Below are 13607 nucleotides of genomic sequence, written 5' to 3'. Positions count from 1 at the left end.
TTTGATTTGCTTTGAAATCTTTGTTGTTCAGTTTTAGTGTTAAAAGTCATCTGTGCCAAGCCCTCCAAAACTAAATATTTTTAGAACTATTTTATTGGACATTTTAATTATTATTATATAAAAATATTTTAAGCAGTTAGAACATTCTGAAAAGGGAGAATAGGAGACAACTTCATACTGTGGGAAACGGAATTAAAAAAGATAAGTTTATTTTTATGCAAAATTTTATAATTCATGTGTAGTTTTTTTGATTTGAAAGGCAGAGAGAGAGAGATGCTCATTTTCATTAACTTTTTGAAGATCTCTTATGCATAGATTTCAATATTTTTTGTACAAGATAAATATTTATTCATTCAGATGAGGCACAGAGAATATGAGTGCCCACACGTTAGTGAGCTCCTGTTTGATTCAGTCCCCAGATGCTCACAGTAGCCAGTACTGGACCAGGCTCAAACCAGGACTTGGGAATTCAGCCCTCGAATCCTAAGTGAGTGGTAGAGACCCAACCACTTGAGCCATTACAGTCTGCCACTGTACACAGTATTAGCAGGAAGTTGGAACTGGAAGCGGAGTTGAGTCAGATCTGAGCTTACCGGTATGAGATTGCTCAGTCACCTACCCCAAACTTGCCTTTTAATTTAACTTTTCATCAACTTTTTGAAGTACCCTTGTAATCACATACCTGCCATCTAGAATTAGATAATTGTTATTCATGTTTTTTATTTATTTACTTAATGCTAATTTCTTTTTGTTTTATGCTTAAAGCCATATCCAGAAGACCCAGCAGTTTATAAACCACTCTCCCAGGAAGAACTGCAAAGGATAAAGAATGAGAAAAAACAGAAGCAAAATGAGAGAAAACAGAAAATATCAGAGAATCGCAAACATCTGGCTAGTGTGCGTGTTGTACAAAAAAACCTCGTCTTTGTTGTAGGTCTGTCTCAGCGCCTGGCAGACCCAGAGGTAAGTCGTTTTCTGTTTTCTTTGTGAATTTGATTTTTTTTTTTTTCTGGTTTATTACCTTATGTGGAAATCACAGTTGACCTGCTCAACTGCAGGATTCCTCTGAAAACATTAAACTTTGGGTAAAATTAAGAAAGTACTTTTAATAATTGCTAAGATAATGACCCATTATGGTCTCAAATGTCTTAATCTTTCTTGGCCTCAGTTTCTTCAGTTGTAAAACTTACGGAGTTGAACTGAAATTTCTGAAGTATTTTTTAGTGCTAATAATAGTCTGGATATTGGATAATGATCTATTTCATTGTTAAGGCTGTCATGTGACATGAATATTCTGTTTATTCTTTCCTGTAGCTGTACTCCTATGAGGACCAAGGGTGGAGATTCAGTTACTTGAACCCATGAGACTTCTTGAAGTCTTGTATTTTTTTTATCCTACAAGTAGTAATTCTTGGTTTAACAGATCTACTGCTTTACTGTGTCATCGCTCTTATTCATTCTAAGCCAGTTTTGGAGAAAGAGGGAGAATTTGTTGAAGTGAAATAAAGGACTAAGTTCTTTACAGTTCATTTTGGGCCAGGAGAGATGTTACCTGTTTTGTTCATTACTACTTTTTCTGTCCTTCCACTGCCAGCCTTAGTAATGTTGAGTTTATACTTTGCTTTCTGTATGTGAGTTTGCATCTGCTTATTTTTAGTTTCTAATATATCATGAGGTGCTGAGTAGATTGTTGGGAAGGCAAAGAGTTGCTAATGAACAGCCAGAATGTTTACTCAGTAGGAAAGAGCTCTATTTTGCGGATCTTGTAAAAGTACTTCTTGAGAGGTTTTAAAGTAATGGTACCAGTCTGAGACTTAAGGAGGTAGGAGTCTTCAGATTTGGCTAACTATGCTAAATTCCCCGAAGGAAGAACTTTTAGGGATCTAATATCTATTTTCCAAAAAAATAATTTACAGAAGATAAGAAGTATTTATTGATGAGTATACTATGAGTTAAGTCTATACAGAGCTTCGGATCATCAGAGAGGAAAGTCAGGGACATTACTGAGAAGGATCTATCATGGTAAATATACATGGAGGAAATTCAAGAATTAAGGACCTTGGTTCAGAGTGGCTGGCAGTAGTAGGTTACGTAATATTCAGAAGACCAGACTCTTTCCAAAGCCAAAGATTTAGATGTAGAGATGTAACAGAAAAAGACTTCTTCAAGAAGAAGTGTGAAGGAGAGAACTCATTTTAGGTTTATGACTCAACTTCAGCAACCAGTTCTTCCGTTTCCTAAGCTAATACTTATTCCCCAAGCAGACAGAATCCCATCTCACCCTCTACCATTTCCTGAACACTGCCATAGTCTCGCACTAACCTTCCTAAGCTAATACTTACTCCCCAAGCAGACAGAATCCCGTCCCACCCTCTACCATTTCCTGAACACTGCCATAGTCTCACACTAACCTTCCTAAGCTAATACTTATTCCCCAAGCAGACAGAATCCCATCTCACCCTCTACCATTTCCTGAACACTGCCATAGTCTCGCACTAACCTTCCCCTTTCAGTCTTTCAGCTCTGCTTATTTTTCTAGCCAAAGGGCACTTCTTTCTCATTTACTACCACTAATCTGTAAAAAAAATTTTTTAAAAACAATTCATCTGAGAGGCAGAAAGAGAGAGAGTGAGAGACACACAAAACTCTTCACTTGCTGGTTCATTGCCCCGATGCTCTCAAGGGCTGGTGGCTCAATCCAGGTCTTCTCTGTGGCAGGAACCCAATTACTTGAGCCATTACTGCTGCTCTTGAGGGTCTGTGTCAGCAAGAAGCTGAAGTAGAGAGCTGGAGCCAGGAGTTGATCTACGTACTCCAGTGTGGGAACCTATCCAGTGGTTTAGCTATTAGACCCAACACGCACTCCACACGAACTTTCTTGATTAAAATCTACTTTTGCTTTTCAGAAACCGCTACTCCAGTGAATTATTTGGACTTTTATCTTGATTTGACAGCTTTTGAGTGTTGACGTACTTGTTTTTGTTAATATATCTTGGGTCTGGTCAGCTGTAGTTATTAGAGGCACAGGGAGCAGCAGCACAAAGGCTGGGTGAAATTAAGCCATAGTGTGGGCGGGCGCTGCGGCTCACTAGGCTAATCCTCCGCCTGCGGCGCCAGCACACTGGGTTCTAGTCCCAGTTGGGGCTCCGGATTCTGTCGCGGTTGCTCCTCTTCCAGGCCAGCTCTCTCCTGTGGCCCGGTAGTGCAGTGGAGGATGGCCCAGGTCCTTGGGCCCTGCATCCCATGGGAGACCAGGAGAAGCACCTGGCTCCTGGCTTCGGATCAGCGCGGCACATTGGTCGCAGCGCGCTGGCCACCGCGGCCATTGCGGGGTGAACCAATGGCAAAGGAAGACCTTTCTCTCTGTCTCTCTCATTGTCCATTCTGCCCGTCAAAAATAATAATAATAATAATAATAATAATAATAATAATAATAAACAAATAAAATAATCAAAAAAAAAAAGAAGCCATAGTGTGAATTTGATGTTTGAGTTATAGCTTTCGATTTTTTTTTTTTTTTTTTTTTTTTTGACAGGCAGAGGTAGACAGAGAGAAAGGTCTTCCTTCCGTTGGTTCACCCCCCAAATGGCCGCTATGGCCAGTGCGCTACGCCATTCCAAAGCCAGGAGCCAGGTGCTTCCTCCTGGTCTCCCATGCTGGTACAGGGCCCAAGCACTTGGGCCATCTTCCACTGCCTTCCCGGGCCACAGCAGAGAGCTGGACTGGAAGAGGGGCAACCGGGACAGAACCGGCATCCCAACCAGGACTAGAACCCGGGGTGCCGGTGCCGCAGGCAGGGGATTAGCCTAGTGAGGCACAGCACCGGCTGAGTTATAGCTTTCTTACCTTTTCTTTTAAGTCTTTGATTTGCAGAGTTTTTATTACTTCCAAACATTTCTTATTTCCATTTCAAGTAACTATATATTAATCTGAAGAACTGTTAACACAGAAAGAGACGAATCCAGGTGTGACTAATGAGAGAGAGCATTTTATCATGAGTCTGAGAAGACTGCACAAACCTCACAGAATAGTGCCATTAAATATTTTTTTAAAGATTTGTTTATTTATTTATTGAGAGGGAAAGTTACAGGCAGAGAGAGGGAAGTCTTCGCTCTGCTGGTTCACTCTCTAAATGGCCTCAATGACTGGAGCTATGCCGATCCAAAGCCAGGAGCTTCTTCGAGGATTCCTACGCTGGTGTAAGGGTCCAAGGACTTGGGCCATCTTCTGCTGCTTTTGCAAACTATAGCATAGAGTTGGATTGGAAGTGGAGTAGCCGAGTCTCAAAGAGGCACCTATATGGGATGCTGTCACTGCAGGTGGTGGCTTTACCTGCTATGCCACAGTACTGGCACTGCCATTATCTTTTAATACAGTTTTTCCATGCACTTTTTGAAGATCACTCATATATATATGTATACATATATATGTATGTATATATATATACACATTACTATTTTTACACTTTCAAAATCATTGTTGCTTGATAAGAAGACAGTGAATTTTCTGAAATGTTGATCTCACTTATTCTCTTGAGACCTTAGGGAAAAAACAGAGATAAATCCTTTTTTTTTTTTTTTTATAAAATATTACCACTCTAAATTTCTCTAAAATTCTTTTAATTCATTTGTATAACTTTTTTTCTGCTTTAAAAACTTAAAGTTGACTTCATTAGAGTATTCAAAAGTTTCAAATTGTTATTACATCTTTCAAGTCAGAGAAGATCCCTATAATTTACTTATTTTTTTTAAAAAATTATTTACTTATTTGAAAGGTGGTTACAGAGAGGCAGGGACAGAGAGAGAGAGATCTTCCATCCATTGGTTCACTCCTCAGACGGCCACAATGGCTGGAGCTGAGCCAATCCGAAGCTAGAAGCTTCAGGGGCCCAAGGACTTGGACCATCTTCCCCTGCTTTCTCAGGCCATAGCAGAGAGCTGGATCGGAAGTGGAGCAGCCAGGGCTCGAACCAGCACCCACATGGGATACCAGCACTTCAGGCAGTGGCTTTACTTGCTATGTCACAGCGCCAGCCCCTATAATTTACTTATATTTGCTTGATGAACAAGTTGATATTTCACTATATTCTGATTAACAAAGGCAAGTTTAGGAATAGTTAAAGCTTATTGTGAAAATAAATTTTATATGCCAGAAAACATCATAGCATCATACAAAGATTGCCAAATATAATCATTTATTGGCTGATACAAAAAAATCTGAAAAGATACTGTAATTAGAAGCAATGATTGTATTAGAGATGGTGATGATGATCTACTAAGTCCTCAAAGTTTAGATTTATAAGAATCTAGGTATTCATTCTCCACATTAATTACTGAATATTTTGAGTCCCCTGTGCTGGAAACTTTGATGCTCAGATGCATTAGCTATGAAGCTTGGTGTAGGCTCTTTCCCTTTTTAATTTAACAGACTAATAGGGAAGACAGAATTGGAACGGTTACATTTGTTCTATACATATGTAAAGGGCACTCATAGGATAGTTAGCTGGTATAGTTTGACAAAAAGCTTCCTTGAGGAAAGGAAGATTGCTATAGGCTTGAAAAATTAATGAGGCACTAGTCTGAGAATGGATGACAGTAGTGTCCCAAGTATGTGTGGAAGCCCACGAGAGCATCTTGTTTGAGGAACTAAAGGACTTTAAAGGCATAAACATTTTTTACAAATGAGGAATGAGGCAAAGGATAGTTGAGTGGTCTTAGAATTCCTATTCCAGTGTGGTGTTCTATAATGATGATTGGCTGTTCATCCATTCTTTGATTTATCTACTCATTCTTCTGATTACCAGGTTTTTGCTTTTGTCTTTAGTGTCCATGAATACATAAATGTATTCCCAATGAATATATAGAAGACATTTTAACTATTAAGACACATCACTTAGCTGCTTATAATTTTGCCAGATGGCCTTTCACGTTCTAAAACCGGTTTGTTCTGAAGTAAACCCAAGACATTGAGTGTATGGAATATGAGTTGATGTTCAGGGTGCTCTGTCCACACACACACACACCCATCCTTTCTAAAAAACTATTTTTGGTAGTTTTTTAGACAGAATCTGTAGTGTTGAATTTAACATGAAGTTTACATTATTTTAATTTCTTTTGTCTAGGTAGCCTATTCAACTACTAGCCATTTGTTAGTACTATCAGGCCACCAGTATTACATAACCATATAATTCTTTATATTCAATGTTAAGCCAGTTTTTCAGTAAGCATTTTTTGAATACCTGTAATGTGCTGGGGCCTTGTCTAAGACACTGAACAAACTCTGATAAATGAGATGGCTTATTTGTGAAAGAACAGTACAGTATGAGAAATATTGTGTGCTGTGTAGCCGCAGAGGATAGCAGTTGACCTTGGAGGGGAGGTACAAGGTATGCTGTCCTCTGCTGTCTTTGGGGTAAAATGCTTCTGGCACAGTAACTTTTGGATGGGAAAAACCTCCATCTGCAAGTGAAATTGTTTGGTTGGAAGATTAGAGTGCAGTGGTGAGAGATAGCATATCATGAAAGGCTTTTTAACCATTGCTAAGGAGAGTGGGAGGTTGATCTATGTCCTTTAAAACAATGACATGCCCAGATTAGGCTGTGAAAATACCATTCTGACTGCAGAGTAGACATGGCAGTGTAATTATGTTACACCAAATGTTCGCTAAAAACTGTTTCCATAAACCATTGATTATCAGCCTTATCAGTTCAGTGCTCACTGTTTTTGTTTTGTCTTGTTTTTAAAGATTCATTTGGAAGGCAGAGTGACAGAGAGAGGGAGACAGAGACAGATCTTCCATACACTGGTTTACTCCCACAGTGGCCAAAGTTAGGCCAGGCTGAAGCCAGGAGCCAGGAACTCCATTCTTGTCTCCTTCGTGGGTGGCAGGGGCCCAACCACCTGGGCCATCTGCTGCGCCTTTCCCGGAGCATTAGCAGGGATCTGGATTGAAAGTGGAGCAGCTGGAACTCTAAATGGCACTTGATAGAAGATGCTGGTGTTGTAGTCAGTGGCTTAACCCACTGCACCACAACGCTGGCCCCTCTGTGCCTGCTTTTTCAAAGCTTATGTTTTATAACATCTCTTAATTATCGTGAAGTGACTTCAAGATAATAAAGAGGAAATAAAAGGGAAACAATTTTAAAAAGACTGTGTCTGCATGGAAATGTTCTCGCACAGCCACTCTAGAAGATATGGTCTTGAAGATATGGTCTCTGGACCAGAACGTTAGTGTCACTGGCAGCTGATTTTTGCAGATTGTCCACCCCTGCCTTAGATGTACTGAATCTGAACCTTCATTTTAACTAGATGATAATGTATGTATGTTTAAGTTCTTTGCACTGTTTCATCAATTAGTAAGATACTTGTGCCTTTTTGTTGATTCTTTCATGTAATGTGACAGCTGCAAATTCAGATTGTTATAGGTGTAGGTATTGGCAACTCAGGTATCATGAAATGTCAATGATGTGATTTTCCTGAAATAACTCTCAGTACAACTTCAAACAAAGCACATGTGGTCTTCCATTAATTACATATTATTTGCTTCTGCTACATTTAATGTATGTCAAAACTGGGAAAGTACTTTGTGTTTATACATAATATAGAATCTGTTTCTAGTTCACTTAAACAGGTTTCTCGGCTACATGAGTATGTTATAAGACATTTAAAAGTTGTACAGGATGATTCTTTGTTGTGCAGTGCCAGCCTGAGCATTTTAAGTCATCCCTGGCTCCCAACTTGTGCATGCTGGTAGTATCTTCCAGTCACTTTAACAGTGTCTCCCCATGAAAGTGCCTACAAATTTCTAAAATGCTTCCTTAAGTACTTCTACTTTTTGATAACTGCTGTGAATTCATGCATGGTAAGAGATGCTGATGTAAGATAAGAGAGCATGTGTCCAGCCTGAACCCTTTGAGCAGGCATTTCAGCTGTGAGGCTATTTGCTGAGTTGATGCACATTCACCTGAACTATTGAATGTAGTATCAAACTCCACTGGCCAGAAAACTTTTTCAAACTATACTCTTCACTGCACTCCAACCCTGAGACTTCACTATGGACAATCTCAGTCATTTTGTTAGCTACAAATCATATCTCTCAGAGCATTTAGGTGGAAAGAAGATTAAAAACCAATATAATCTCTTTACCTTTTAATCTGTTAGAATTGGTTGTAGCTAACGTAACAGTGGTGTACATATAAAGACCTAAAAATTGTCAAGATTAAGTCTTTTACATTTATTAGGTTGAAGATTGTTAAGAATTAATGATAAACTAGCCAAAGACTATTTCATCAGGTTTTAGTTCTACCAGATTTTGCTAAATATTTCAATTAGTTAAATCATAGATATGTGAAAATACTATCAGATGTAAGTGGAAAAACGAGTATTTTGTAGGAACTGGAACAGGTGCATGCAGAAAATGTTCATTGAGAGACACTACAGTTTGGACAGGTAGAAGGCACGGCAGGTCTGTTATTCTAGAAAACAATAAAATTTATTTTTAGGTAGTTGCAAATCATGGGAGAGGTTTTTGTACCAATTTACATACTGGTCAAATTAATCAAGGTTAAATGAGTTTGCAAGAGAAGCTGAAAGAATGTACAGTGATTCACCAAGTGAAGAAGGTAAGGCAGTGAAAGGGAAAATAACTGCTAGGAAGTGACCCATGAAAGGAGATGTACAAATGTGTTTCCCAAAAGTTACTTACCAGGAAACGAGAAAAAGAGAAAAGCCATGAGACAGCTGAAAAAAGTAAAATTAATTTCTGTGGGAAACTGCATCAGAAAACATAGAAGGTTAAGGTGGCACTCTTTGATTTGGAATTTGTAGCTTATAACAATGTCTTCACATAACACATCAAATGTTACTATCTATCATGGATCTATGAGTAGAGACGATCTCTGCTACATAATTTTGGTTAGTGTTTTAAGAATGACTTTTTTTTTTAAAGATTTATTTATTTATTTGAAAGTCAGAGTAGAGAGGCAGAGGCAGAGGAAGAGAGAGAGGGAGAGAGAGATCTTTCATCTACTGATTCACTCCCCAAATGGCTGTAATGTCCAGAGCTGGGCCAATCTGAAGCCAGGAGCCAGGAACTTCCTCTGGATCTCCTATGTGAGTGCAGGAGCCCAAGGACTTGGGCCATCTTCTGATGCTTTCCCAGGCCATAGCAGAGAGTTGAATTGGAAGTGAAGTAACTGAGTCTCAAATAGGCGCCCATATGGGATGCTGACATTACTGGCTTTTACCCGGTACGTCACAACACCAGCCCTAAGAATGACTTTCTTATAAAAATCATCTGTTAATGTCAGTGTAGTGAATATCTTTTTACCGCAGGTTATTGGTGTTAGTGTTAGAATATAGTTGATAGTAAACTCGGTTTCAGTTTCTACAGTGCGTTAAAAAGGAATAGCTTAAGAATAGCTTTTAAACATGACTTGTTGATTTGCTGTCGGATAGCCACCATGACACGTATATTAGAAAAATTTTAAAATTAACTATTTTTCTCTATTTTCCTCTCAAAGAAGAGGGATATAATAAGGAATGATATATGTTCCCATTATATGGATAAAATTGTTGAAAATTGGGACAAGTTGATGCCTTATTTCTTCTTGTTTTGTAGGTTTTAAAACGACCAGAGTATTTTGGGAAGTTTGGTAAAATACACAAAGTTGTCATCAATAATAGCACTTCATATGCAGGCTCACAGGTAACTAATTATTGGGATTTTTGCCTTTCTTCCCTGTGGTCTTGGCTTGACCTGGGCTGTTTATAAGGAAAATTTGTTTTCTGTGATTAGAAAGCCTAAGGGTCAAGGACTTAAGCAGTGTAGTGACCTCTGTTGGTGGGTTGGGGGAACTTTTGGTGTTCATTTGACCCCTCTAGGACTTGAACTGAATTGGTAATAAGAGGGAAATTGTAAAATAAAGATTAATGATGGCATAAAGGGGAAGGGGAGTTCAATCTAATAATAATAATAATCTGATAATATTAGATAATGGTCTATAATTAATGATTTCAATGTAATATTAGATAATCTGATAATATTAGATAATGGTCTATAATTAATGGTTTCAAGGTGTTAAAAAGGAGCATCCTTATGTTGATATTCACAGAATAATGTTGAAGATTATTTTTGAGAGATATTTTGATATAGTGTCTATAAATCTTATTTATTTTTATTTGCAAGGCAGACAAGGAGATTTTTTTTTAAATCTTTTCAAAATGTTTTATAACCTTTACACGGCAAAGATGATCTTTTATTTACAAATATTAGTTTACTTTAATAAAAGACAAGAGAAGGATGTTATTTGTGTATAATAGTCTACTTAAAATCAGATAAAGTTCATTAAGCATGATTGCTCTTTTTTTTTTTTTTTTTTTTTAAGATTTGTTTATTTGGAAAGCGCAGTTACAGGCAGAGAAAGGTCTTCCATCTGCTGGTTCACTCCCCAAATGGCCACAAAGGCTGGAGCTGGGCCTATCTGAAGGCAGGATCTTCCTCCGGGTCTCTCACATGGTTGCAGGGACCCAAGGACTTGGGCTATCTTCTGCTGCTTTCCCAAGCTCATTAGCAGAGAGCTGAATCGAAAGTGGAGCAGCTAGGACTCGATTTAGCACCCATATGGGATGCTGGCACTGCGGGCGGTGGCTTTACCTGTGTGCCACAGTGCCGGCCCCGTATGTTTGCTTTTAAATGAGCTGGTACAGTGTTTAATTTAAACTGCTTCTAATTGTTGTCATTATTATTAATAGTAGTAGTAATAAAGACCTTTAAAATTCCTTATGCAGAATGCAGGAGAATTTTCTTTTTTCTACTGTTATTTAATTTGAAACTGCAATACCAATTGATTGGGATGGTTTCATTTAGGGTCCAAGTGCCAGTGCTTATGTAACCTATATCCGGTCAGAAGATGCCCTCAGAGCCATACAATGTGTCAACAACGTGGTGGTAGATGGCAGAACACTTAAGGTAATATTGTCCTCTTCTCTCCCCCCCAGCCCTACTTTTTTAATAAGGAAAATAAGATGTAGTAAGTAGAGGAAAACTTGGCATCTGCATATTAAATTTGATGGTAGTTATTGTTTTTAGGGTACTCCTACCAACCTGTGCTAGGTAATTTGTTGACTTCTGACTTATGGAGGGTCCTGTTTTACCAGGTTGGAAAACACACATTCATTTGTAGGGAATAATCTTTTAAAATATCCTATTCTTACATATATCTTACTTTATGAAAAGGAACCATTATTCTTCCCATCAGAAATAGATAATGGTTCTCATTTGCTGTCCTTACTATTTGGATGTTGAGTCAGGTTGTAGTGAAAGGTTCCAACAAGCAGTGCTTGATGAATGAGTTAGAAATTGGAACTTGATAAACTGGATTTGCTTTTTTTGGGGGGTGGGGGTGTTCTGAGCCTTTTATAACATAGAACTGATTTTTGTCTCTTCTCCTGGTGTCTAGGGAAGAAGATTTGGGTGTCAAGTTCTAGAAACGATAGGCTGAAAGGTTCTCGTTAGTTCTTCCAAATGACCATCGTCTATAATAAATTCTGCTAGTAATAGTTCAGTCCTCCTTTGTAGCCATGCTTCTTGTTTTGTCACCTTTGTGCCTCGTTTTAGGTGATCTAAAAATATTAAACATGGGAATTCTGAATGTGGTATCAGTTTATGTTTTGAGTCGTCTTTTCCCTACCCCTCTTCTTCCCACAGGCATCTCTAGGTACAACAAAATACTGCAGTTATTTCTTAAAGAATATGCAATGTCCAAAACCTGACTGCATGTATCTACATGAATTGGGAGATGAGGCGGCCAGCTTCACAAAAGAGGAAATGCAGGTAGTAAAGTCATGTGATTTATCAACTTTGCAGAAAAGGGAGTACTTTTTATTTATCTGTTAAAATTACAAAAACAAAAATCAGGTATTTAATTTTCTAGTGACCAGTATTACTTTGAAGTAGCATTTTCTAAATGAATGTTCCATGGAATGTCCATTCTGCAGATATTGTTAAAAAAATGGATTTGTGGTTCAAACTAAGTTTAAAAATGCTAGGTTAATGAAGATAAACAGATTTCTTTACTCTGATGCTTCTCAGAGTCTTTAATAGGCTAATACGTATCCAAGAAAGGGATAATTGAGAGGGATGCATACAGCCAGAACTTAAATGATCAAGGTAAACACTTTGGGAAATGCTGCTTTAAGGGAAATGTCAGCAAAATGAAGGCTAAGTGGAATACTGTAAGTATTAGTTTTTTTCCCTCCCAATGTCTACTCTATATAGAACATGCTATATATAGTATTTTATCAAATGATGTTAATAAGCAAACATTTTTATGAAATGATTGTCCCATCAAAGTGTCCATCAAGTCAGTATCCTATAAAGGGTGAATTGAAGACTTACTATATCCTGTGTACTTTTTCACATCTCCTCTTCTCCTGTCTCCTTTCAATTTGTAGTATAAACATGTATTTACAAGTAAAAATATTGACCATTCGGCCTATTAAATGAGGATTATACCAAAGCACAATGCTGCACTTCCCTGTTGTAGATGAGGACTTCAGATTGTTGCTGTGGACTTTTGCAGGAATACTTCTCTTTTAGAAGGTGGGGGGCATTCACTGCTACCTTTCATTCTGCAGGTCCTGATAAAGAAAGCCTGGTAGAGGCTCCTTTAAGAGCAGATTGTTAAATAAGATGAAGTATTACCTTTTTTTTTCTTTGACTTGGAGTTAGTACAGATTAAATCCCATTATAATAAATACATTAAAGTTTCTTGAAAGTAGAATTTTAATGATTCAAAAACAGTATTAAAGTTCGAGACAGTGATGGGTGACTTGCTGAACTCTTGTCCGATAAATGCTTATTTTTTGTTTGCTAAATTGTGGATGTCACTCAAAAAAGTAAAATCATTTCAATTTGAACTTTAGTAGAAGGTACACTTTTTCTATTCACATACACTATTACAGGTAAAATGAAAATTCTGTCAAAGTATTTCTAAACCCTCATTGATCTCATTTAAAGTATTACTAAACAATTTTTTTTAATGTATGGAAAATCCTTTGGAACTTCTTTGTAATGGGATTTGACTTGTGTTTATGAACTGCCCCTGTAGAGGCCTTTGAACATCAGGTTGAGCTTTTGGCTAAAGAAAGCCCTAATGCCTCCTGAAGTATTGAATGCAGGAAGAATCTTCAAGACTTTTCATGTTTTAAAGATGTAGAATCCACATCTAAATATGTTTTTTCTTAATTTAAAATTCATCTCAAGGCAGTGTCCTGAATTCATCTTAATCACATGAGTTTGAAGGTACTTTGTAAAGGGTTTCTTTGTTAAAACACTTCCTGAGTGTAGATAGGAAATTTGAATAAATTACATTATGACAAAAATCAGAAAATTTTTTCTAATTACTGCATAACTTGAAATTTAGTAACAGTGAATATTTATATTGAAGCAGGTACAGGGAACGATGCATTGTGCAGTGTTCATGATACAGTTGTGCACAGTTCAGTGATATCGCCCTTACTTGTTATTGTTGTATTGCTTTTGTTTTGATCTGTTTCACTTTGGTTTTGCTATAACATAGATTTAAATCATAGTTTTAAAATAACTAA

The 13607-nt window shown here is 37.7% G+C and overlaps 1 protein-coding gene across 6 annotated transcripts in view; it reads left to right on the top strand.

Moving 5' to 3' along the window:
- The window catches only part of CNOT4 (CCR4-NOT transcription complex subunit 4), a 137517-nt gene that overhangs the window by 68190 nt on the left and 55720 nt on the right, over positions 1-13607 (top strand). For all 6 annotated transcript variants that reach the window (XM_008258152.4, XM_002711994.5, XM_008258151.4 and 3 more), the window contains exons 3-6: positions 766-963; positions 9619-9705; positions 10867-10968; positions 11707-11832. In XM_008258152.4, coding sequence (XP_008256374.1) covers positions 766-963; positions 9619-9705; positions 10867-10968; positions 11707-11832 — 513 coding nt within the window. The remainder of the gene's footprint in view (positions 1-765; positions 964-9618; positions 9706-10866; positions 10969-11706; positions 11833-13607) is intronic.

The sequence above is a fragment of the Oryctolagus cuniculus genome, chromosome 3 (genome assembly GCF_964237555.1).
Source record: "Oryctolagus cuniculus chromosome 3, mOryCun1.1, whole genome shotgun sequence".
In the NCBI taxonomy this organism is placed as follows: Eukaryota; Metazoa; Chordata; class Mammalia; order Lagomorpha; family Leporidae; genus Oryctolagus; species Oryctolagus cuniculus.
Note: the sequence above shows the minus strand (reverse complement) of the source record. Positions and strands in the feature narration are given on the sequence as shown.